The sequence below is a fragment of the Sorex araneus genome, chromosome 3 (assembly GCF_027595985.1).
Source record: "Sorex araneus isolate mSorAra2 chromosome 3, mSorAra2.pri, whole genome shotgun sequence".
Lineage (NCBI taxonomy): Eukaryota > Metazoa > Chordata > Mammalia > Eulipotyphla > Soricidae > Sorex > Sorex araneus.
In genome coordinates, this window is record NC_073304.1 from 133,916,525 (window position 1) to 133,944,234 (window position 27,710).

Here is a 27,710-nt window from a genome sequence, read left to right on the forward strand (position 1 = left end):
GATACAAGGGAATAAATTATTATGTACTTGGAACAGCGGGACGCTGGTGGAATCTCGAGCCGGGGCCGATACCAGCATATTACCTTTGGTTCCAGAAACTGCTTGCAGACATTCTACCAGACTAACAACTAAGCCAGAGCCCCACGCCGGCTGATGATGAGAAATAACCATCTCTTTTGGTTTGTTTTCCCTTTGTCAGGCAGCGTGGTGATTACTAAACAGGCATGATCTCGGTGGCGCGGGACGAGGGGGGAAAAAAATAGAAAAGTTATGTAACAAACAGCGGGACTTAATATCTCTACATTCTCAGCAATGGAGAGCCATCAAATGCTTCCTTGACAGTGGGACTGTCTTCTCTTTTTTTGGGGGAAACCCTAGCAACAATAGTGAGTTATGTGTTGAAACATGGACTATAACCAAGATAAAGCGTAAACGAAGTGAAACTTATCACTTACAAGGGCGGGGACTGGGGGGGCGGGAGGTATAATGGGGTGGTTGGTGATGGAATATGGGCACGGGTGAAGGGAAGGGTGTTTGAGTACTGTATAACTGACATAATCCTGAGAACTTTGTAACCCTCCACATGGTGATTCAATAAAATTTAAATTTAAAAAAAAAAAAAGAAAAGGAGTCACACATAATGCCCAGTAATATGTTTCTTTTATTTCTGTGCCTTTATCTTAAAAATATATTTAAACAAGAAACAAAGATAATATTGAATTTTCCCATAAATTTTGCTTTCTTATTTACAGTGTTACATTGTAAATAACATTCCATTATACACAAATTAAGGAGTGTGCACCACTGTATGTTTTCTTTACATATTCTTTCATAATATAGTTACATACAGCTCAAAGCTATGTAGTATTTAAGCTTTGAAAAGCTTGAAGAAAGAAGTACAAACTTTATCAATAAGACTATTTTTAAAAAGGTTCTGACCTTATTTCTCTGCTAGATTGTTTCACTGAAACCATTCTTTGATAAAGAAAAAATGCCCCATATGAGGGTTGAGAACTACAGTTTAAGTTGCCACAAGATCCACTTAAACTGGTTAACAAATAAAAACAATTCTTATTACCTATTACTCTTATTAAACAGAGCACTACCACTGTCAATCATGAAACAAGCCTTCAGTTCAAACACATTACATCGACGACAGTTGGTGACTCTTTAAAAAAAATTAAAATAAATGTTTCCGGCAACTTTTCAGGTTTTCCTTGTAAACAGTTAAAGCACACATTTTGTAAAGATGATTTAATCATTCTAGGTCTCGGGTTTATATAATGAGGAGGGTTTCTATTTCATCCAGGGAGAAGCAAGCACGCACTCGGACTCGGAACTCACACGCACCCACACACACTCAGTCCCGCTCGGTCCCGAAAAGGCCTGGGTGCCACTAAGCACCAGCTACAGCAGCACCAGTGTTGCGAGTAGTGAGTGAGGCTACAACTGTATTTATAAAATGAGGAAGATAAAATTCCAACTTCGGTTAAAACCCTGAAAGACTCTGGTCCCGAAATGCCTCTCAGATGCTTCAGGCTGAGCCTGAAGGGTCAATTCCCGGGGCTCTCCAGGCGGCAAACCCCACCTTCGATTGCCACGGACTGTCCAGCCACTGCACCGGGAGGGAGTCTTGAGATGTGAGTCTGCAGAGAAGAAAACAGGAAAATGTTAAAAGTGCTGGTTAGATCTCCCCACTTGTGACAAAGGCAGAGGAAATGCGGGAAGGTCATACTTCTAAGCATGAACTGTGAAGACAGGAGGTTTTTAGGTGCAGAGAGATCCTGTTTATTTTAATACTCTTGTCATATTCATTAAATCTCTTCTATACGCCAAGCACAGCACTAGTTAGTGGAGAGTTAGAAGTTACCAGATAGTCAAGGCACCAAAGAGCACAGAACCTTCAATTTAATCATATTCAGAATAGAAAATAATTTTTTAATTAAAAAGAAATTTTCATTGAATCTCTGAAATAGTTACAAAGCTTTCATGTTTGAGTTTCAGTCATACAATGATCAAACACTGATCCCTCCACCAGTGCATATTTTCCACCACAGATGTCCCCAGTATCCCCCCCTCCCCATTCTACCCCTCCCTCTGCCTCTATGGCAGATAATTTCCCCCATAATCTCTCTCTACTTTTGGGCATTATGGCTTGCAATACAGACACTGAGAGGCTATCACATTTTGTCCTTTATCCACTTTCAGCACACATCTCCCATCCTGAACAATTCCTCCAACCATCATTAACTTAGTGATCCCTTCTTTATTCCAGCTGCCTTCTCCCCCAGCTCATGAGAAAGGCTTCCAATTATGAGACAATATTCTTGGCCCCTTGTGTCTACTGTCCTTGGGTGTCCATCTCATATTATGTTATTTTATATTCCACAAATGAGTGCAGTCCTTCTATATCTGTCCCTTTTTTTTCTGACTCATTTCACTTAGGATGATACTATATCCATGTCCATCCACTTAAAGGCAAATTTCATGACTTCATCTCTCCTAACAGCTGCATAGTATTCCACTGTGTAGATGTACCAAATATTCTTTAACCAGTTGCCTGTTCTCGGGCACTCAGGTTGCTTCCAGATTCTGTCCATTGTGAACAGTGCTGCAATGAACATATAGGTGCAGGTATCTTTTCTACTGTGCTTTTTTGTACCCTCAGGATATATTCCCAGAAGTGTTACTGTGGGGTCATCTGGAAGCTCAATTTCTAGTTTTTTGAAGGAATGTCCATATTGCTTTCCAGAAAGGCTGGGCCAGTCAGCATTCCTACCAACAGTGAAAAAGCATCCCTTTCCCCCCACATCCAAGCCAGCACTGGTTTGTTCTTTAGAATGTGTGCCAGTCTCTGTGGTGAGATGATGTATCACTATTGTTTTGATTTGCATCTCCTTGATGATTAGTGATGTGAAGCATTTTTTCATGTGCCTTTTGGCCATTTGTTAAGGCCATTTGTCCTTTTTTGAGGAAGCTTCTGTTCATTTTTTCTCTCAATTTTTTGATAAGATTGGAAGTTTTTTTCTTGTACAATTCTACTAGTGTCTTGTATATCCTTGATATTAACCCCTTACCAGATCAGTATTGGGTAAATATTCTTTCCCATTCTGTGGGCTCTCTCTGTTTTTGGTCACTTTTTCTTTTGAGGTGCAGAAGCTTCTTAGTTTAATGTAGTCCCATTTGTTTATGTTTGTTTCCACTTGCTTGGTCAGTGGTGTTTCTTCCTTAAAGATGCTTTTAGCTTCAATGTCATGGAGGGTTCTGCCTACATTCTCCTCCATATACCTTATGGACTCAGATCTAATATTGAGGTCTTTAATCCACTTAGATCTGCCTTTTGTGCCTAGAATTAGACAGAGGTCAGAGTTCATTTTTTTGTAGGTAGCTATCCAGTTTTCCCAGCACCACTTGTTGAAGAGGCTTTCCTTGTTCCACCTCACATTTTTTGCTCCTTTGTCAAAGATTAAGTGGTCAGATATTTGAGACCCTGTGACAGAATATTCAACTCTGTTCCATTGGTCTGCGGGTCTGTTTCTAGTCCAATACCATGAACAGCAATGAATTCAATGTCAACTACAGTGAGCATATTACAGTTCTCTGAAAACTAATGATATATACTTTTTTATCCAATAAAATCAAAGATTTGATTCATACATATGAATGAGAAAATGCCTAATTTATGTTTATGTCCCTAAGTTATTCCACAAAGTATTTGAATGGCTTATAAAGATTCAGGTAATTCAGCAACCTAAAGAAGGGCAATTAAAAATAACAACTTAAAAGATAGGTAAAAGCAGTCAAATGCTCAGGTCACTCTCCACACGTTTGGACGAGCCTCATGCATGGGGGAGCCGGCAGAGGAACCTAGGTGTGTGGGACCCCGGGCCAAGATCTCCAAGGCTGCTCAGATTGGGAATGGGCCTTTTTCACCCAGATCCCCTGTCTTCCAGTAGCTAAGCAGTCACACTCAGAAACTGCCCCCGGTGCCATGTAATCCCATCAACGGCCAACATCCAGAGACTATAAAACCAAGCTCCCAGACATCTAATAGCCTAGTTCACCCTCTTGGAGAATCTGAGAAGCTACTGAGTCTATTGCCCACTTGGGAGATCCTGGCAAGCTCCTTGTAGTGTATTCATATCCAAAATACAGTAACAGATATATATGTACTTAATGGAGAGCCTGGCAAGCTACCAAGAGTATCCTGCCTGCATTGCAGAGCCTGGTAAGCAACCTGTGGTGTATTTGATAAGCCAAAAAGAGTAACAATAGGTCTCATTTCCCTGACCCTGTAAGAGCCTCTAATCATTGCAAAAGACGAGTAATGAGAGGCTGCTAAAATCTCAGGGCTGAGTGTAATGGAGACATTACTGGTGCCCACTCAAGTAAATTGATGAACAACAGGATGACAGTGATACAGTTATAGGTAAAAGCAGGCATGAGATAAACATAGAAAATCCAGCCTAAGTTTTCTTTTGAGAAAACTATGTTACAACCTATGTCTCAGGCAATTTGCTGTGTGTTTCAATTCCCCCTTGTGACCCAGGCTAAATATGTAATTAATGTGGTATACAGGATTGTAACAAACCAATTGCTCAGGAGAGAACCATTCCTGCAATGATGTCAAAAAGAGTCATTTCTCTTAAGATGGCATCATACACTATGTATGTTAAGTTAGTGAAGACATCAGTTATAGGACTGAGAGTACTACAACATGCTCAAAGGAGGTTGACACTGGGTGGGGGGAGAATAAAAAAATTTCCATACAAGATCAGTATGTCATCAGCCACAAATTCCTTTATCTATTTGTCAGGAGTTTCTAGGAGCAGAGGGACTGCATACTTTTTAGGTAATCCTCTCTATGTCCCTTTCTTTAAACAAGCTTTTCCTAAAGACTGAACTGAAGTGAGTTCAAGTCCCAGAGGAAGTTGTTAGATGCAAGCTGATTAGGCATCCAAGCCTAGTATAAATCTGACATCCTCTCATGCAAGTTTATCTTTGAAACAGAATAACAAGTAAGCTCCTTGGTTTATTTGAGAGTTGACACAATTCCTGAATCTAGCTGCACACCTCCCATTGGAATAGTTGACAAAAGTGAACAATTTGCAGTTAGGAAGAAAAGGATATGTTCTCTCCTTACTTAGTTATTCTGTAGGAAAGGCAACAAGCATTTTTTTAGCTAAATTTTATTTTTATAAAGTTGTTCACAGTAATTCATTACATTTAATATTCAAACACCAGTCCCATCACCATTGCACTTTCCCACCACCATATTTCAAATGTTTCCACTCCAAATCCCAAACCATGCCCCCAAAGCAGAACTGAAACAATTAAATTTGTATTGCTTGTTATGAATGATCCACTAAAAATGGATAAAGTTTCCTTAAAGTAAAGTGTGTGAAGATTGTTGTTTTTCATCCTGGAGCTATTAAGCCCTTGTATAAGAGATTACTAATATGTTTGTTAAACCCAGTCAAATGTTCTGTGCTACCCTTGGTGTAGAGTATGAGAAGTCCAGGAATTCTAAAATTTAGAATATGATAATAAAGCAGATTTGAGGCCTATGTTGCTCTCTTCTGGGAGCTTTATTTCCAAGTCTCTGGTTCATGGCCATTGATGACATTATGGAACGCCAGGGGCAATTTGTGGGTGTGACTGCCAAGCTCCTGGTAAACTTCGGAGCTGTGGGAAGGAGGCCCATTCCCGCTCTGAGCGAGCTTGGAGACTTCAGTCACAAGTCCCGCATACCTAGGCTTTTCAGCAGATTCACTCATGGGTAAGGCTCATCCAAGCCTGTGGAGAGCAGCTGTGGGCATGATGACGGTTGGGTTCTGGGGGTTTTTGGCTGCCAGGCTCTTTTGGTGCAGGGAGGGAAACTCAACCTGCCCCCTCTCCGAGGGAAAAAGCATTCTATATAACCTTACATTGTGAGGTTGTGAGGCCGAGAAATAATTTCATATGCACCATGACAGGTTGCACTTCAGCAAAACAAGGAGTAGGCCTAAGTTTCTGTTTCCCCCAAAGAATTCCCTGAAACTGTCCTTGGCTGAAACCAGAAATCCCCTAGATACCTCTAGCCAGTCCTATGATAAGTAGAATATCTCTGGGTATAGCAGGTGGACATGACCAATTAGCTCACAGACTTGTGACTGCTTCGTCACGATTCTTGGAAAAACTGCCAATGCTGTTTATGTAATGATACGCCACATACTGTTCCCTGGAACTTGGGTCAGGATCCTTGTCCAGATTCCACTGAGTTGGATGAGGCTTGGACCCTAGTTCGAGCAGCAGTAAAGCTTCCATGTGGAACTGGTCTCTCTGCAAATGGGAAACCCAGAAACCGGGTACAACAAGGTCTACTGACAGATCAGAGATGGGAGAGGCAGACTCTGTGTTCTCCTGGTATATGAGTATCACTCATTAGAGTCTTGCTCCTGGCAACCATGTCCCAGAGTCAGGCCTCAAGACTGCATGTAAAGGCAACTTGGGTCTTCAACTATGGAAATATTACACCTGAGAACTCCATCGTCAGGCTGATTTCTGGGTCTCTCATTTCTTATGTTGTCTCATCAACTCTGTGGGAGAGTTAGAAGAGGGCGCATTGGTTCAGTTCTCTAGTAGTCCTTGTCACATTCAGCACAAAAAGCTCAAATCCCACACTTCTCTGGACTGTGTTAAATGAGAACATTTCAGTACTCTCTCAGAAATACATTATCATGAGAGTAAAAATAGATTTTACTCAGGCATCAATACCTTTTAATCAAAATCAAACTGTTATTTTAAGGAAACATGAGATTTCAAAGAACAGAAACTCAGTCAATTCCATCGTTAATATTATTCTCTTAGGTCATGAGCACAGTCCTACAGCCAAGACAGGGATCAAAGACAAAGCAGAAAGACAATGGAAAATACTCTGCTAACTCCTCAAGAAATTAAACACAGAATTTGGGCCAGAGTAATAATATAGCTTGTAGAGCACTTTCCTTGTAAGCAACTGGCCCAGGTTTAATCCCTAGTATCCTATCAGATGGTTCCTGAGCACTACCAGGAGTGATTCATGAGTGCAGAGCCAGGGATAACACCTGAGCACTACTGGGTATGGTCCAAAACCAAAGAACAAAACAAAACAAAAACAAAAACACATAGATTTATCTTATGATACAACAATTCTACTAATTTGGGATATGCTCCCAAAAAAGCACTCAAAAATGTCCCAACTCATGTACTTGGCAGCATTATTCATAATAGCAGCCAAGTAGAAGCAAACCAAATATCCATCAATTGATGAATAAACAAAATCAACAATTTATAAACAAACAAAATTAACAAAACAATTGATTAAAAAATGTGATATATGTACAATGAAATATTGGTCAGCATTTTAAAATAATGATATTCTGAAATTTGTTATTACATGGATATAATCTGATGATATTCTGTTAAGTCAGACACAAAGGCAAAAATATATTTTATTTATAGTATGCACACATAGTCAAATTCATAGACACACTGGGGCTGGAGTGATAGCACAGCGGGTAGGGCGTTTGCCTTGCACGCGGCCAACCCGGGTTCGAATCCCAGCATCCCATATGGTCCCCTGAGCACTGCCAGGGGTAATTCCTGAGTGCAGAGCCAGGAGTAACCCCTGTGCATCGCCAGGTGTGACCCAAAAAGCAAAAAAAAAAAAAAAAAAAAAAAAATTCATAGACACAGAAACTGGAATGGTAGTTGCCAGGATATCAGGAAAGGTGGGAATACGGAATTCTCACTTAATGGGGTCAGAATTTCAATTTAGGAACATGACAAAAGTTCTGGAGATGGATGGTGGTGATGTTTCACAACAATATAAAAGTACCCTATATTTAACTTTACTCAAAACCAGTAAAGTTTTATGTTAACTATATATTTTACTATAAAGTTTTAAAAAAATGTTCACTTTGATTTTTGTTTAGGTAACAATGTTATAAGAGTGTTAATGTTTATGGTTTTGATGGACGAAGTTCTTTGTTTTTTGAGGAGAAGGTCCATACCTGATGATGCTCAGGAATTACCCCTGGCTCTGCACTCAGGAATTACTCCCGGAAGTGCTTGGGGAACCATATGGGATGCCGGGGATTGAACCCAGATTGGTCACGTGCAAGGCAAACACCCTATCCATTGTATCATCACTCTGGCCCCCACAAAGCTTTTTTTTTTTTTAAGGGATAAAAAAGAAACGAGAATTTCCTACCAGGTTCAGAATAATTCTCCATAAGATGGTTGGTAGAATTAGGAATAAACCCATGATATAGAAAACACTAACAAGAGTGTGTTCGGTTAGTTAACTGGTTAGAATTTTCTGATCAAGTGACTTAAAAATTTCTGTAACTGAACGACATCCTAAAGTTTCTTAGTGATACAGAAAAATCCAATGGAATCCTTCAGTAGGTCTGGTGGTCCAGGCACCAGAAGCTTAGAAAAATAAATTAATTGTTAAAAGATCAGAGTGACTACATGTCCAAGCAGATGCTTACAATTTGACTAGGGGTCTATGAGTTTTAGAGTAATGTGTTTCCTGCAGGCCAAGAAATGACCTAAAAACAAGAAGGAAAAAAATCCCTATCCCTTGGACCAGGGACTGTATATTAATCCCTAAGATTTACAAAATCACTGACATTCAGTTCAAACTTATCTCTAACACTCCCACACCCATGAAAGTGTGGCAGCAGAACATCTAAATAAACTGAGCTTTATAAACCACAAAGTGCCGAGGGGAGTTAGGAGGGAAAATAAAAAGAACTGAAAAAGATATTAATGGTCTTGAGATACTTATTAATAGCATTTAGACAAAATACTTCACACACATTGCAATTTCTTAAATGGAGATGTTACACAAGGCAAAAATATTCAACCTGACAAACTAGTTGTTAGATTGAATTTTTTTTTTCTTTTTGGGTCACACCCGGTGGTGCACAGGGGTTACTCCTGGCTCTGCACTGAGGAATTACCCCTGGCAGTGTTCAGGGGACCATATGGGATGCTGGGAATCGAACCCAGGTCAGCTGCGTGCAAGACAAACGCCATACACGCTGTGCTATTTCTCCAGCCCCTAGATTGAGTTTTAAGGATTACTTTTTCTTCAAATCATCAGTCAAGGGGGATCTTACAATTATAAAACAAACTGGCATAATCATAGTGCCAAGAATAAAATGATTAAACATTTTTAATCATTGGTGTCAATGGTTAATCAGTTTCATCCATCAATATGATCTTCTGACTCATTGGAAAATAAGTGACCTTAGATTGAAAAAGTATGAACCATAATACATCTGAATATGGTTATACTGAATACAACCAAAATACATCTGAAGTCTTCTGTGGAGATTTCAATGAAAATCTCTTCAAAATATATTAACAGATGGAGACATATAGGACAAAGTTCTGTAAGATGCTTTATCTCTAAACATTTCTTTTAGAAAAGTTTAAGTCTAAATATAGACTCTTCAGTCTAAATATAGACCACCTTTGTAATAAATTTGAACGTCAGTATTTAAAAGTGCAATAAAGTATTTGATATAGAATGTTTAGGACTGTACAGAATCTACGGTATCCTATATGCAAAAAGAACTTAATAAGGTGCCTTTAAACAATAATGTTCCTTTATCAGAATTTGGAACTAATGAAAATAACTCATGAAAATGACAGATACAGAATAGCAGAGTGATCCATTTTAGGTTATTCTCCTCCACTTTTTACTGCATATTCTCACTCAGATTATTCTTTAACCAAGGTGCCATTTCTCTAATATTCTTTCCTGTTTCTTTCTCAAAGAACACTTCCTTAACTACTAATCAATCCAACCTAGAAGCTGACATTTAGGTCCTTTGCACCACTTTAAGCATTTCTTGTACCATTTGTAACAAGGTTGGTTTAGATTTGGTTATGTTTTTAGGTCTCTGTAAAGGAATGTTGCATGAGGCTGGTACTTCTCTTAAGCAATCCTCTCTATTCTCTGCAGTTGTCAATGTGTTTCACACAGAAGACACATAGTGACAATGCTGGATGGATGGCTTGGTGACTAACAGATGCCCTTCAATGCTATGTTTATGTATACACAAAGAATCTCACGTGTATAAATTTCAAGTGCTTTAACTGGCATGACTAAATCAGTTTGTTTGAAAAGTCAATCAAGCTAGCTTGTCAAATTACAGATTTCTTTTGTGCTTGTTACTATTTATAGAGGTCACATTAAGCAGAGCTCAGGGGGGGCATTCAGTGCTGGAGGTTCAATCTCAGAGCCTTGTACAAGGTAGGCATGCACTCTACCACTGGTACTATCTCTCTAGCCCAAGGATTCTTTCAAATTAGATTTCCAAGTATAAAGGAACAAAATATTTCCATTTCTCAAGTGACCGCTGTGTTATCAGTATAGAGATAAACCTACAGGTTTCACAATCAAGGCATCCAATAGCAAGGCTGTCATTCTGGTTTTTTTCCCTCTGTCTTGAAGGGCAGAGACAGATTCTTAACTTTAACATTTCTTGAGGATCTCCTAACTTAAACTGATTACTCAAAGTTAATAAATATTCTTAGGGCTGCATCTTTCTTTAAAAAAGAAAACCAAATTCATTGCACACAACTTATTTAAGCTGAAGATAAGACTGTTAAAGAAAAAAGCAATACAGAAATCATATAATTTCCCTATGTCCTAATCACAATCTAAGTTAGAGTTGAGACTTCCTATCATTCATACTCAAGTCTTTGAAACTTTTAAGACCACCTTAGTGAATGCTCTTTTGTGGTTTCTGGGAAAACTACAAGCACACAATTTAATTTCAAAAGTCTCAAAGCCGTTATTTAGTGGTTATATTTTAATCCATCCTTCTACTTCTAGGAGAGTGGTTTAAGATCTTCCATGTAAGTCAAGAAAAGATTCTCTTAAGCAAGTTATTTTTCTCCTTTTTGGTGGGTCAGAATAATAAAATCTAAACAGAATATGATTTTAAAGTCAGATTATTTTGTCTTATTATAAATCAAAAAACTTCATTTTAAATCACAAATGCTCAAAATTCAAAATCAGAAATTTTGCATATTCAAAGGGCATGGGACAACAAACATGTCCAGCCCAAGTAAGGGAAAGCTGACAAGTTTATTTGGGCCACACTGTTTTCAACTTCTGAAAAATTAATAGAAAATCTTTTTAGATGGGCAAGTCACACACAAGCATTTTTATTTCTAACTTCTTAAAAGCTTGGCAACCACTATATTCCTTCACCAGAATAGAGGAGCTGCTATCTTCTTTTGAAGGGGAATTTTGACAGAACTTTCCATGGGAGCAACTACATTCTTCCTGTGACATGTGTTAGAAAAAGGATGTGTTTTAGAAGGCATACAACATCTGCTCATCCCCTGTTAGTAAGACCGCTCAGTGAGCCACTGAGTTTAGAGAGTGGCAATCTAAGCAGCTTCCATTAAAGAGCTCCTGGGGCACCAACCTTTCACTTGACAATTTGAGCAGTCATTTGTTATCATTGTCTAATTCAGAGACTGGCAAACTTATTTATCCTACCAACCTCTTTCCAGAAAAACAAAAAACAAAGACGAAAATTAGTGCCTCCCTGGAAATATTCCTAATTTAAGTGAACAAACAAAAGCATCTCCCAGTTGCACCAGAGAGAGAGTACAGTTCTCTAATATTTTTCTTCTTACTGAAAACCTCTATGAAGATCTTCCTTGTCAACCTTTTGACAGTTTAAAATAAAGTTATATAAGAAAGGAAGGATAAAAACTCATTTTCATTTTTTTGCTTTCTTTCCACTGTTCAGAATGAGTATTGAGTAATTTCCTTCTTCATTCCGTATCATGTTTGTTTTTTTTTTCCCAGAAAGTAATTTTTTTTCAAAGAGAACTTAAAAATGAAGAAAGGTTTTAGGTGAAATGAGGGAGGAAGGTGAAAAGAAAATGTAAAGCATTATTTTTCATTTAAAGTAGCCTAAGGCAAAATAAATATTCTACATTTTATTTTTTAACCTCCAAAAAAAGCATAAAAGACAAGAAATAAAGGAATGTTGGGCCAGAGAGACAGTACAGTGGATAGGTTCCTGCCTAGCATGTGGCTGACCCTGGTTCAATTCCTGGCATTTCCTATGGTTCCCTAAGCAATACGAGGAGTGATCCCTTAGCATAAAGCCTAGAGTAAGCCCTGAATACTGCTGGATGTGACCCAACCCATCACCCCATTCCAACACACACACACACACACACACACACACACACACATACACACACACACACACTCACACACACACACAAATAAAAGAATTTTACAGGTTACTTTTAAACTGCCAGTGGGAAAGAGAGTTTGTCCGTGGCTGGATTGATCTGCTGATTGTACCTTATATTTATATATAAAGCTATCTGAAGCTATAAAACAATATAGTTAAATACAGTATCTGCAGAATAAGCCAGCTTCTTATGTAAAATTTTCTCAAGAATAAATCTGATTACTTAGCAGAAAGTTCTCCAGTCAAAGACAACTGGGTATGAGGATACTGTCTTAGTTTCCTAGGATTTCCATAACAAAATTCTTTAGCTGGGTAGCTTAAACTTCACATGGTTTAATAATAACCACACCAAGGTTAATGGTCTTATTATGTGTGATGGTTCCATGGGAGCTTCAAAAATTAAGCTTCAGAGTCTACATAAATTAAACATAAATTAATTTTGTCAGAGTACTAAAGACTGGGGCTGGAGCATAGCACAGCAGTTGGGCTTTAGCCTTTCACGACGCCAACCTGAGTTCGATTTCTCTGCCCCTCTAGGAGAGCCCAGCAAGCTACTGAGAGTATGGAGCCCGAGCAGCAGAGCCTGGCAAGCTACCCGTGCATATTGGATATGCCAAAAACAGTAAGAATAAGTCTCTCAATGAGAGACGTTACTGGTGCCCGCTCAAACAAATCGATGAGCAACGGGATGACAGTGACAGTGACTAGAGACTGGGAGTCCAAAATGAAAATTTCAAGAAGTCTTCTTAGAAGCCCTCTCTCTTTGGCTCATCGATGTTCATCTTCTCAATGGGAGTCCACTCCTACATTTCTCCTACATGCACATTATTTCTATTGCACTACGACCCCACCCTTAATACTTTCCAAGCTGAATCACCTTTTTCAATGCCTGGCAGTCACACAGAATGGTGTTTAAAGCTATAAATATGGGTAGGGGAACAATTTTGTCCAAAACAGATACAGATACAATGTAAAATCAGCAAAGCCCCATTTATTCCGTGTTCTGTTTTGTGAGCTAAAATTCCCCAACTCTCCTCTTTGCTCCTAATCATTTGCTTCCTTGTGGTTCATTGATCATGCACTCCAGGTCTCCCTCAAGGTCACTATATATGCTGTTCTCACTGCCAGACAGCTTCCACCTAAGCTCTGCCTGGGAAAGGGAGGGAGGAATGATTGTGGTCGGATACTGGTACTTTGATATGGGTGCAATGTGAAAATTAAGAGGTGGGAAAATATACCCCCAAAGATATACAGTTGTACAAGCTATTTTCTGTATAGCTATACATCTGCATGGCTCATGTGCTGACTTCTGTCAAACTGGTATTAAAAAGTCACTCTTCCTGGAAAGTTCATAATGGCCATTCCTGAACTTTCACTATCACCACCCATCTGGCTCAGCATTTCATACACCCTTCCTGCTATCTCACCATCTATCATTTTCTCCTTTATCTTTTCACTGTCTCTCTCCACCACAGGGACAAGGGCTACATGAGGGTAGAAGTTTCATATTTGTTTGTTCATTGTGTTTATTCTCAGTTTCTAAAAGACAAGACTGTATACGGGATGACCTCAGTTTGTTTGTTAAGTTCCTAAGGGAATTTTCTAAGACATTAGGGAATGAAAGAGAGCTGCAAGTTCTATATTTCATATTTAATTTTTAGTTTTTTAATTATAGTTTACAAGTTTGTTATAAAATTTGGGGGAGGTTTTTATAAATTAAACAATTACAGATAATACAGAATTTATGGAGCTAAACTCTAAAAATGAAAGCTTACATATTTCCCAAGACTGACATAGTATATTTTAATACTACATTTGTTCATTTTACAAACAATTACACTTCATCACATATATTTTCCTCTGAGATCAAGTGAGCAATCAACAACCCAGAGAGTGGTCCAGAAGGGGCTATATCCCATAAGTCTTCTGCATTATGCTAGATCAATATTATAGTTTTAGAACTATATCCAAGAGGAAACCAGATTGTTTGCATGTGTATTTTTCCTTCTGAAAAGCAGAATTTCAGCAAATTAATATATAAGTGCCTCTGGCTCATTTTTACATTATCAAGAACATTTGAAGAGAAAGATACTCCCTTTTCTATCACTTCCTAATTTCTCCTGTTAAGTGTTCCTAGCTCTCCCAATTGTGGAATTTTAGAAAATGTTGTTGTTTTTTCTGTCATCTACTAATAATGTCACAAATAATCTTAATATAGAATATTTTTTGGAGAATAAACAATTACACATATGTCTTACAGACAAAAGATCCATTTTAGTTACAGACTTCATTTGCCCTCTGTATTTAACACCGTGCTACTCAGAGCATGTAAACTTGCTACTGTGGCAAGGCCCTGTAAGCAGAGGACATCTTACTTCCTTACATAGTGCATTTGTACCTAGTGTGATAATAGTCACTCTCCAGTTTCTTTTACTGGCACAAATGTGTTAGACCTTAAATGACCGATTTCAAAGTGAAGGGCAACAGAAGTGTGTCTGGTTAGTTTTTATTGCTTTGTTTCTATTATGGGCTTCTCCCACCCCCTTAATGAGTTGAGTCATTACCCACTCCCTTCCTCTGCCCAAAGTACCCTGCCCATTATTTTCAAGAGCTCCCTTTCAAGGAGACACAAGTTATGAAAAAGTATACTCTGAGCATTCTTTGTGTGCGGCATTAAACCTTGGAATGCAGTTGACTGCTCTAAAAATAGTTTGGTCTTCAGTCTTCATCCTGAAAGCAGATGTGCCCAAGTAGTTGACAGCTTCACATGAACCTGCTTAACCCAGTCCAGAATAATATGCGTGCTTTATAGGATAAAAAATCATTTAACTAATGGTCAAAAGATCTAGTTGTTCACTTCCTATGTGTCTTATGATATTAGGCAAATCAGTGAAAGCGGCAGAGCTGTGAAAAGGAGACCCTGTTCTCTTAGTTAGCTGACTCTTAAGGTTCCCACTCAAAATGTTAACATTCTCTGATGCTGATTTCATTTAGTCACTGCTAGAGTCATTGTTGAAGAATCAAAAACCAAGTTTTTTTTTTTTTAAAAAAAACCTCTGCTCCTTCATTGCCTTCAACTAAAAGACACAGATCAGAGCATGAAGATGTAATCTTAACATGTGAGAGATATCAGCATGCCATAGATTAGCAATTGTAGTCTATGTTACCCTATCTCCTTTCCCACATTTAAAACAAGGATGCTATAAAAGATGTGCTGGCAAATGTGGATAAGACACAAAGGCGGAATTAAGGCAATTTGCATGGTTAGGACTGAAATAAGGCTACATAAAGGAAAAAGTTCCATTGTTTTCACATATAAATATAATGTGCAAGGAGTCTTAAAATAAAATTAAAATGCTCTCTTAATGAGAACAACATGCCATTCCAAGCTCAGGGCAAACTTGATTACTTCTACCATGCAAGCTATGCTAACACTGTAGAAGCAATATCAGACATGCCAGTTGTCATATATATATATATATATATATATATTTTTTTTTTGCTTAAAAGCCTCATCACGGCATTTATATAAATGTGATGAATCCCATAGCACCTATTAGACCACCACTTGCTTGGGAAAATATGAATATTTCACTTTGCTGAAGACAATAAAAAAAATCTTCTCCTCTGTTAAGCACATATTTATGCTGCACTTATAATGAGGGAACAGGAGAATGAAACACACCCGGATCTTGCAGTAAAGGCAATTAGGTCTTGTAGTATGCAGAAATAAAATTCTTGTGAATCCAGAGTCCTGTGGCATCTGAATAAAAATACCAAATTCCTGTATTTGCATAATGCTTTCGTTTCTCTATTATTTTTGTATCAACAAGATCCCAAAATATCCTGCAAGTTAGAAAGTTCAACAATATTTCAAAATATCCTGCTAGGTAAAAAAATGTACGCTCATTTATTTTTCAGGTAAAAACAAAAAAGCAAGATTCAGAATGATTATGAGGTTCGTTTACGGTCACAGAGGAAGTGGAAAAACAGACTTGAATGAAAGCCTTCAAACTCTAAATTTAGGGCTCTCTTTACTCCCACAAAGTCTTAACCCTGAAGGATCCTAAATCTAGTTCTGTTAAGAGACACATCTCTCACCTAGGACAAAGTTATTTCAGAATAAATTGGGGCTTGCACAAAAAGGTTGTTGCTGCAACTTTTATCAACAAAGTTCAGGTTGATGTTGATTCTTGAATGTGGTGAACTGAATTTGATCTGCATCTCTGTCACTGATGGACTGGAGAGTCTCAGAAGTCACTGTGTACCCCTGGCTTTCATTATCTCAGTAGCACTGTAGCACTGTCATCCCGTTGTTCATTGATTTGCTCGAGTGGGCACCATTAATGTCTCCATCTTCATAGGTAGAAAAATTAAACTCAAACTTGGCTGAGCATTGAGCAGCCATTGTGTTCGATCTAGAGAATGGGCACTGGTAGAGGGATGGGATGGGTACTTGATCATTGTATAACTGAAACACAAGCATGACAGTTTGTAAATCTGTAATTATGCCCCATGGTGATTCACTAATTAAAAAAAACACACAAAAAAACTTGGCTCAGCGGTCTTTCTGAATTTGTCTATAAAGTTTTGTATTAGATATATCCTCTAAATGTTATTTAGGTAGCCTTTTTGTGTATTAGTGTCAAAAATTATGGTACTAATTTATAAACTTACTGCACTCCCCCACACCCCAACAACCCACAAGCCTCCACCACTGTCCCTATGTCATCTCTGATAGCATTTTTCTTTTTATATCCCTGTAGAAAAAGACTCCAAGTAATAAAGCACATACCAATCATGTGCAAGGTTCTCAGTTTGATTCAAAATACATCATGCACTCCAAAGTACTTGTTCCCCTCTCACACCCAACCTCAGCATCACAGGTGTGGTCAGTGACTCCTGAGCACTAGTTAGGGTGGTCCTGGTGCTGCAAAGCATCCCAGGGCAGACGCCATACCACTGGCCAATGCATGAGTTATCAGGCTTATACAGCCAGGTAGAGCTTTGCTAAGAGAGCACTCCTACGAATTTTTTTTTAAAATTTAATCCTAGAAAGGATTGATATTACACATTTTTAATACAGCCCTTTGAAAAGCTAGCTTGAATTTTGGGCTTTGAATTATCCTCTTTTTAAACCTAATCTAGCTGGAAATGGTGCTCTTAGTGTTTTAGGCCACTCACTGAGAACATGAGAGCAAAGTATACGCAAGTATATACAGGAATCAAGGAAGTCAGACTTATCCCCTCCCCCCATACTAACATCTTAGCAGAAACCAAACCCGTCCCTAGGCTACTGCTTAGATAAATAGGCAGGAAGAGCATATATATCTGAATACATGGAAATACATATCTGGTAATATGCCAAGAGAACATCCTGAGCACAAAACAGAAGGAAACATACCATAATGTTAACAGTAGCTAACTGCAGTTAATTCACTGGATTCCAAAAAGATTCATTTAGGGCCAAGATAGGTTTATTTATTTCCTTTCTTGTCTTTTATTTTTTTGCATTTAAAAAATTATATTGCAGAGTGATCTGGTCAGTGTTCAGTGCAATAGCATAATCTATTGATTGAGAATTTAACCTATCTTATTTTCTTAGTATTGTAGACCTGTGGAGGGTATGAGTGTCTCCAGTCTCCTATCATTCTAAAAATGGAATGAATAAGGTGATTACAGTGATCACAAAGAACCCATCACTTGATCGGACTGATAACCCTCTTCTCTTGGAAACACCTATTCTGTGTTTCAAAACACCACAGACCCTATTCTCCTCATCCTTTATAGTCAGTTTTCAGTCTTCATCGAGGGGTCTTCTTAATTTTCCCAACAGGGGTCTTTCCTAGGCCTTAAGACTTTTTTCTGTCTGTGTTGCTTCCCTTAGTGACCCCATTCAGTTCTGTAATTTTAAAAAAGTAGCTATATTCCCAAATGTTTAGATTCCCAAATGAACCTTTCCCCTCCAATACAGCCTTTCCTAACAACTATCTTAATTCTGGAGTTCATATTATGGGGCCTAAATCTTAACTACACCCCCTTATATCTCTGTGATCATAAGTAACTTAATATCGAAGCTATTTCTTCTACGAATGGTTAATGGTGGGTAGAGCTTCTGGGCTAAAGGAAAAATTTAGCAGAGACCTGTAGGCTATGACGAAGTTACCCCCAAATCCTGTACAAAGACTACTCTGATTCTGTAAGATGAGGCTCTGGGCCATCACGGTCTTGATAAAGACAGTTCAAGGCCATCTTTTTTTTTTTTTTGCTTTTTGGGTCACACCTGGCAATGCACAGGGGTTACTCCTGGCTCTGCACTCAGGAACCAACCCTGGCAGTGCTCAGGGGACCATATGGGATGCTGGGAATTGAACCCGGGTCGGCCGCATGCAAGGCAAACGCCCTACCCGCTGTGCTATCACTCCAGCCCCCAAGGCCATCTTCTTAATGAACTCAGGAAGTCTCAACATCCTCATAATTTGTACTGAGAGAGAATCAAAAATGTCATTCAGAATCTTCTGGTTTGTAAGCTGCAGATGATAGGAATTTTATTATAGCTTCAAAAGAGCTTGTATTTGGAAAGAAATAAAAGTCTCATGTTCAAATGATCATAATGCATGAAACCACTATTCATGTAATGAAACACTTCCTGAGGATTTTAGTTTCTCAGTCAGTTAAAAATTTGATAGGGGTAAAAAATGAGCAAGCAAAACCAAATAAAACCAAACAAGTTGTTGGAAGAAAGACCCAGCTAAAGCATCAATATCTAGATAGCAGCATTTCCCTAACTGATTTCTGTTGGGTTCCCAGGAGGTGAGCTCTTAAAAAAGAAGCATTGTCAAATGCCAGGGAAATGTGGCGACCTTACTGCTCAGTCCCAGTCGACTTCTCTGAGTGCTGTGGTAGGAAGGTGAGCACGTTAAGGTTCAGAAGGAATCTAAGCAAATCTTAAATAAACCCATCACAAATGCTAACAAATGCTCTCCCGTAATTCCAACTGTACTCAAAACTACTAAAAAGAGTGCTGGCACACTTCCTATCTTCTACTCTAACACTAAAACCAGCTTCCTTTATCAGGTTTTCCTCATCAACACAACCACTAAATGCCAGGGGTTTCCCAAGATTCAATAACTTACCACTTTTCCTCTGCTTGTTTCATACAGAAAAAAAAAATCTGTGAAGTATTTTGAACATCAAATGAAGTATGTACTGTATAAAGACATAAGAACTCTCCAGATTCATCGTTTACATCAATGTCCACTCCAGTTCTTCTCTTTTGTTTAAAGTTCTTGAAAGGAACCATTGCCTAGTCTCATTTTTCAAATCTTCTTTTAATCTCTCTTAAAAGCCCTCTACAGTTAAGGTTTTGACTTATTAATTCTACTGAAAGAACTCTTACCCAGGTAAGCAATGACCTCCAACACCAAGTCCAATCATCTGTCCTCAGACCCCTCATTTTATGGGCCCAAAGTATTGCAGCTGATAATGTCTGCAATGATTATCTTTACTCTGAAATACTATCCTATTTTATAAGACACCACACTTACCCAGCCAGCCATCTACTAACCTTTGTGGCTATTTCTTCTGTTTTGCCCTACCTCCTCATTTCTCATTATAAACATAAGAAACTCCTTACGATTCTTCTGTTCACTCTCAGGAATCCTACCTATCCTCAAAGTTTTAAGAATCAGTTATATCCTGATGTTTCTAATTACATATCTAGTTTATTCCTTAATATATAGGGTCAATTCTCTCATGTGACACAAATATTCTACTATCTACAGGGCACCAGTATTCAATATCTAATAGTTATCTCAAAATAAACACATTCAGAATTGTGCTCTTTTTACTTTTGCCTCAAGCATTCTCACTTTCTGTTCACCTCTCTCACTCCAGTAAATGACAACTCCATTCTTATACCTGTTCAGGCTAAAATATTAAGACTCATTGTTGCCTTCTCTATTCCTCTTATATTTTTCTATAATCCACCAGCAAATGACATTAGTTCTACCTTAAAACATGGGGAAGTTGCCTGCTTTTTAATCCTTCACTAGGTAATATTCCAGCCCAAGTTATTATTATTATTATTATTATCAGTGGCAATGACCAATCTCTCTGTCTACCTTCTAATAGCTCCTATCTCTAAGGAAAAGTCCAAATTCTGATAATGATAAGAACTACATGATCTGGTCCCCATCATTTACTCTAACCCACTAAGACTGACCCTCAATACAACAGGAACATTCTGACCTGAGGACTATTTCACCAGTCTCTATTTCTGGAATGTTCTCAAAACTTCCAGTATGTGTTCAAGGGAGAATATGGCTTGAAGAGCGAGCTTTCTTAGTAAAACTTAACACTGGAAACTGTGTATTTTCTAAACACTACCCCCCACAAGTTTCAGGGTATTTTTTAAAAATTTACTTATCAGAAATATTCCATATGCCTCACTTATTTCTTGCATACATGTAGCTACATAAGTATAGGATCATCTGTCTCCTTTGTTCTCTATTACCTTCCTAAGAAAGTATCTAAATAAAGAGCACTCAAGTAATTGTTTAATAAGTAATTCATTAAAAAATAAGTGACTGTGTTTCAGCAAAATTACATTCCTGGGAAAATCAAGTTTTAAAATAACTAAAATCTCAAAGCCAAAGAATTAAGGCTTCCATCCCAATCACAATTAGTTGCTGTAATAAAGCTCTGATTATCCTAGTACTGGCTAAAAGAGGTTAAGAAGAAATGCATTTTTTAATCTTTACTGTTAAAATCTTAGGAATCATTTTTTTTTAAATCCCAAATACTGTCTACAGAATAAAAGCACAAGTCGCTAGACTCAGGAACTTGCTATACTTAAAGACCAATCACCTTGAAGACCATGTCTTCCCATCTGGGTATGCGGCTTTAGAAATCTGTAGAACTCTGGAATTTCAGTATATTTTATACAAGGGCAACTGGGGCTCATAACTAACTGCTTATTAAGAATGTGTTTTGCCAAGATCCTTCATTTTTCTACTAAAAATAAACATCCTAAACATTTTTAATGGAGCACTAGATTTGGCAAATTCTAATTGTTCAAAATTTTACCATACTATTCATAAGAGCTATTGAAGCAGGAAATCGGAATTAGAATTTTTCCGTAGTATGAGAGTCACTTAAAGTAATTTTTTCTATTTTAAGTGAAGAAAAAAATCAATTCTAAGAACTCTGAGAATCTTCTAATAGCAGTGTTGATATAAGTCTCATCCTAAATTCTTTTTACCCTTTCAACACTGTAGCAGACAGTACAGTCCAAATATGTATAGTATAGTGATGACAGCCCCAAAGCATAAAAGTAAATTGTCAGTACCTACCACTTATTGCATCCAGAAGTATTTGAAAAGAATGTAAATACAGAGGGTAGCTCAACCATATCAAAATGTCTCAATTAGTTATTACTAAAATGTTAAGTTTTCAACAGTTTACAGTAGTTTTTACATATTGGATATAAAAGGCATACAATGGAACTATCATAAAATAATTTAAAACTTTAGGATTAGACAGAATAGACACTCCAAGATGAAAATCTTAAAAAGACAAAAACTAAAGTATTAAATGAAAGGCACAGAAATGAAAATATATTTCATCAGACAGACTCTGTCTGAAAATCTACAAGATCCGTTCTGAAATGCCAGTGAATGAAGCAAACCAGGTATATCCCTGGGGAATGCCCGGGTCCTGCCAAACAAAATGGTGACTATTTGGTTCCAACCGATTACACATGTGCAATATGGATCCCCGTGTTGCCAAATCCTCTACTCTTACAAGGCTAGAACAAATATGTATTTTATGTTAAGTTTATAATGTTTTAATATTGTATAAAATTGTTACAGAGAACTTGCATGTCAGGAAAATTTAATTTTTTTTTTTTTGGTTTTTGGGTCACACCCGGCGATGCACAGGGGTTACTCCTGGCTCTTCACTCAGGAATTACCCCTGGTGGTGCTCAGGGGACCATATGGGATGCTGGGATTAGAACCCAGGTCGGCCACGTGCAAGGCAAACGCCCTACCCACTGTGCTATCGCTCCAGCCCCAGGAAAATTTAATTTTTATGCAAAAATACAAAACACTTTTAAAAATTCTTCCAATGACTCCGGCTTTTATTTTTAAATCTTGAGATTACTGAAAAAAAGGGGCAGTGGGACAAAGCATTGTGTTCAAACAACTATTTAAATTCAATTTCAAGTATAATCAAATTCACATGAAGGCACTTATTAAAGATCTCAGAGGAAAGCTACATATGCTAGGCCTAAAGAAGCCATTAGCATCTCTAGATTGAGTGAATACATAGTAGATTCAGCCTCTATCATTCGTTACTTAATAAAACAGTGTCATAATAGTTTTTATACTATAAGAGCAGTGTGCAATCCTATTTTTAATCATAAACATTTCTTTTATGTAAGAAAACTGACACAAAATAAGAATGACATAATCAGGATCGTAGCCTTTTCTGTTTTGAGAAACATTTTCTGTTTCTTTTATTCTTTGTCTATGACTTTTTGACCAAAAGAAAACACCATTTCAGAGCTGAGGAGAAGTCTCAAAAAGCGGAAGTGGGAGACTGGAATTCAATCCTGGCACAGTTGTCCCCTGGCACTGCCAGGACTCTCACCTATCCAAGCATGGGCATTCAACCTGCGGGCTCAGGGTGCACTTACCAAAACCACAAAAATACATTGTTAAATCATCACTTACTCACTGTGAGTAATTAGGTCAATAATTTTCAAGGACACTCACCTCAGTTACCTGCTATGCTTAAGTGTCCTGTGGGCAATACCAAGCACATGTCTTCCTAAGAAGGTATATATTTGACTAAAATGTTAGGTAATACAGGTAATAAAGTGATACACTAATATTAAATTTATGCCTCATCTAAACAGTGCAGATCAATGGCTATGTAACTATGTAGAAGTAGAGAAACCAATGTTTTTCTTTCTTTTTTTTAATCATTTTTCATGTTGCTCTAGCCCCTGGAAAAAGAGGTTACAAGTCCAAGTAATAGATATGTTTATGTTCACAAAGATCTATACCATACACTATACCATGCTTAAAATAAGATTTATTTAAGCAAATATAATTAACACTCCTGAGAAGATTTATCCTTTTTCATATGTTGTAAATTCTTTCCTGGTGCTTATTCTATTTAATGCTTTGGAGCAATGTCAAATGAACCACAAGGAGAAATTGAGGACATAAAACTAATTATGCAAAAAATTAAATTGCTAACTACTTTTAAAAATAAACTTGTTGAAATTTGGGTTCAAAGTTTGTTTTTCACATATTCAGTCTTCTACAGTGTCCTGTTTGTTTAAAGGATTTCTAAATAGAACCAGTGGAATCCTCTTAGCTGTCCTGAGAGCATGAGAAAAAATGTAGTTTTCTAAATTTAAAATTCTGAGCAAACTTGAAAAACTGATTACCGATTCTTCCTTGTGTTCCATAAGTACATTTGCCAAATTTAACTGTCTGGGATGTTTTCTTAGGACATATCTTGTTGGCACTGCCAAATCTACCATCCTAAAACAGTTGACGTCTTGCCAAGGATCACACTCTCTTAGCTGTTGAGTAACATGGGGACTAGAGTATCAAAAGGAGATAAAATTTGATCTTGTTTAAGGTCAACTTGTAATTCTGTGATTCTTGATAAATTCAACGTGGTCAAATAAATTCATTCAGTGACTGAATGTCACCAGATACTATTGCAATTCTGACATGAATTCTTTGAAGAAATGCATGATCAATACTCTCAAACAGAGCTCCGGAATCCCATGCTCAGTGGAGTTTATGAACACTTCCTACATGCTCAAGGCTCAGATTAAAGAAATCAATTTATAAAATTAAAAATATATTTAGACTGTGTGTCTAGCTCAGTACTGGAACACTTGCCTTGCATGTGTAATGTTCTGAATTCAATAACCAGTACCCACCCCCCACACACACACATACACACACAGTTTATTAGGTCATTTTAAGTTATTATTGTGGCAACATGATTTATAATTATTTTAATGTTTCTGTTTTCTGTATACAATGTTACTGAAGCTCCACCCCACCATACTGTCAAAAATCTTCCACCACTGTCCTCAGGAATTCACTCTTTTGGGGATAAAGAGATAGTACAGTGGGTAAGGCTTTTATCTTGAATGCAGTTGACCCCGGTTTGATCCCTGGCACCCCATATAATCCCCCAACCTCTGCTAGAAGTGATCCCTGAGCACAGACCAGGATTAAGCTTTGAAAATTGCCAGATATAGCCCCCCTGCCCCCACAGACACGAAAATAAAAAGGAAAATAAAAAAGAATTCACTCATTTACTAGTTACTAAGCAGTACTTTCCTTCAAACTTAAACAAAAAAAGTTGAGTTAGATGAGCTTATCAGAAAGGCTTCAGGCATTCGTTTTTCATTTAAAAAAACAAAAAAAGTGGCCTGGAGAGATAGCACAGTGGGTAGGGCGTTTGCTTGACACACGGCTGACCCGAGTTCGATTTCCAGCATCCTATATGGTGCCCTGAGCACCCCTAGGAGTAATTCCTGAGTGCATGAGCCAGGAGTGACCCCTGTGCATCGCCATGTGTGACCCAAAAAGAAAATAAAGATAAAAAAACTAAGTTCAGGGGCTGGAGCGATAGCACAGCGGGTAGGGCGTTTGCCTTGCACGCGGCCGACCCGGGTTCGATTCCCAGCATCCCATATGGTCCCCTGAGCACTGCCAGGGAGTGATTCCTGAGTGCAGAGCCAGGAGTAACCCCTGTGCACCGCCAGGTGTGACCCAAAAAGCAAAAAAAAAAAAAAAAAAACTAAGTTCATGATGCTGTCAAGTAAAGTGGTAGAGCTGTAATGTAATCAGATGGTTTTGAAAGGGCTCCATTACCACAATATCAGAATGGATTGAAGGTCTGGTGGCTGTGACTTGTTCTTAACAACTTCAAATAATATGTTTCTTTTCATAACAGTTGGTTTCTATTTACAAATTCAGCTCATACTTTACTAAATGTAATTATTATTAACATCTCCAAATGAAGAGCATTATGAAAATTCAGGAGGTATTTTTCTGTCATGGTCAATACAATGGCACCTGGAGGAGCACAATTATAGTGGGAATGAGGCTGTGGAGCTGTACAGTGAGATGAGCCTTCTACTATCACCCATCCCACCACCATACCACTATCATAATTAACACAGCATCTATTATATATAGTTCAGTTGTGTTGTTTGATTTTCATAATGTTATTAAAGAATCACCACCACTAAAGTGGTACTCCCACTGTACAGATACGGAAACTAAGGATCAGAGTTGTAACCTGCCCTGGGTTATAAAGTAGGCCTGATTTATAGTTAATCAAGATTAACTAACACTGTAGCCTATTATCTTAATTATTATCCCACACTGCATCTTTATAGAGTGCCTTATTATTATCTTTTTCAAAGGTTACTTTTAGAACTGGACTGGAGTGATAGCATAGCAGATAGGTCATTTGCTTTGCATGAGGCTGAGCCGGGTTTGATTTCTCTGTCTCTCTCGGAGAGCCTGGCAAGCTATCGAGAGTATCCCACCCGCACGGGAGAGCCTGGCAAGCTACCCGTGGCATATTCAATATACCTAAAACAGTAACAAGTCTCACAATGGAGACGTTACTGATGCCCGAACGAGCAAACTGATGAGAAACGGGAGGACAGTACAGTACAGTACAGACTTTAAGAACACAAATATGACTCAGATACAATAAAATGCATAGATGGTAAAGACTTTAAGCAAAAAGTTTGGTGAGTTGTGGCCATGAAACCAAAAGCTAAACATAAACATTTCCATGTGGGGCTGAAGAGATAGTACAGCAGGTAGAGCTCTTGCTTGCATGCAGCCACCCCAGTTTGGTCTCTAGCACTGCGCATGGTCCCCCAAACACTGCCAGGAGTGAAGTCCCTGAGCAATGTCAGGGGTGAGCCTTCAGCATCGCCACACCACGGAGTGTAGTCCCAAAGCAGCAACAAGAAAATTTCCTCTGTAGAGCATTTCTTTTATACCTTCTATAAATAAATAATCGACTAAGTAGCCTTTTGGGTCTGTCTTTGCTCATTCAACATAATACTTTCAGTTTTTATTTTAGGTATAAGAAGGAATTGATTTAGCTGTGTAGGCTTTGCTTTCACAATGATACAAACTCTTGAGAAAGGAAAAACTGAAGTTTTATAAACTGGCTGAAATATATAGGTTGGTCCTATTAAGTCTTTCAAATATTAAATTATAAAAGCTAATAATCAGCAAGATTTTCATATATAGCACAACCAAAGAGGAGCAATAAATGCCACTCAAAATATATCAAACTGCATATGCTATACCAATTTGTTCCTCCTGACTTGTTTTTCGTTATAAATACTCACATTTCTTCTGAATGACAGTTACAAATAATCTTCTTGTTTTCTTCTATTCTCAGTATCACAGTCACCTATTTTATCTTGGCTATATTGTTAACTTTTTAGAAGACACATTACTTAGTAATACCTATAAAACTCCAATAACTGAATTTTTTCAAAACATTAAACAAGAATAAATAGTGGATAATTAATTCACTTATCATCCAATTCCACTTCCCCAAATCAGCATTTCTGCCCAATAATTTTTCCTCCAAATAGACTGAAAGAAAAATGAAATGAAAATAAACTTTTGACAGTTTACTAAACACTTTTTTTTTAAATATTAACACTCTAGCACTGAGAGTACTTGATAAGAGTAAATAAGCTTGGGGTCGATGTGATAGTACAGCAGGATAGCCATTAGCCTTGCATGTCGCCAACCCAGGTTCAATCCCTGGCATTCGATATGATCCCCTCAAGACCGCCAGGAGTGATCCCCAAGTACAGAACCAGGAGTAAGTACTGAGCACCACCTGGAATGACCCGTAAACAATAAACAAACAACAACAAAACCCCAAAAAGGCAACGAGTAAACAAGAGGCTATCATTTAAAGTACATTTTAATAAATGTAAGACACAAACAACTGAACCTGTGAAAAAGCTTTCCAAGTTTCAAAGATTCAAATATTCACCTACATTTTTGATCATACATAATTTACAGACTATTTTATTAAAGGTGAATTGGACACCTTCTCATTTATGATTTTTAAAGTCTTTTATTGTAAAGACAATATTTTTTATCTGATGACAAAGGATAATCAAATTGCCAATGCTTAGCTTATTCTGGACCTTGTCAGATCTTTTTTATAAAGTTTTTTTCAATAATAATTGAGGAAATATGGTTACAACAAGTGTTAAAATTTATAGCACTGTTATACAAAGTAGTTGTCCTTCCACCACTGTTTTATGTCTACTCTGTTCTGATCTCTTTTCCCCATCCTGCCTTCCACTTATTATTCTATTAATAACTTTTGTAATGCATGAATAAA

General features: G+C 37.8%; 1 protein-coding gene across 2 annotated transcripts in view; it reads right to left on the reverse strand.

Moving 5' to 3' along the window:
- Window positions 1–643: 643 nt before the first annotated feature.
- Window positions 644–27,710, reverse strand: part of TASP1 (taspase 1) — a 299,415-nt gene continuing 272,348 nt past the window's right edge. For both annotated transcript variants that reach the window (XM_004610916.3, XM_055130490.1), the window contains exon 14: window positions 644–1,646. In XM_004610916.3, the coding sequence (XP_004610973.1) occupies window positions 1,554–1,646 (93 nt within the window). In that variant the 3' untranslated portion in view covers window positions 644–1,553. The remainder of the gene's footprint in view (window positions 1,647–27,710) is intronic.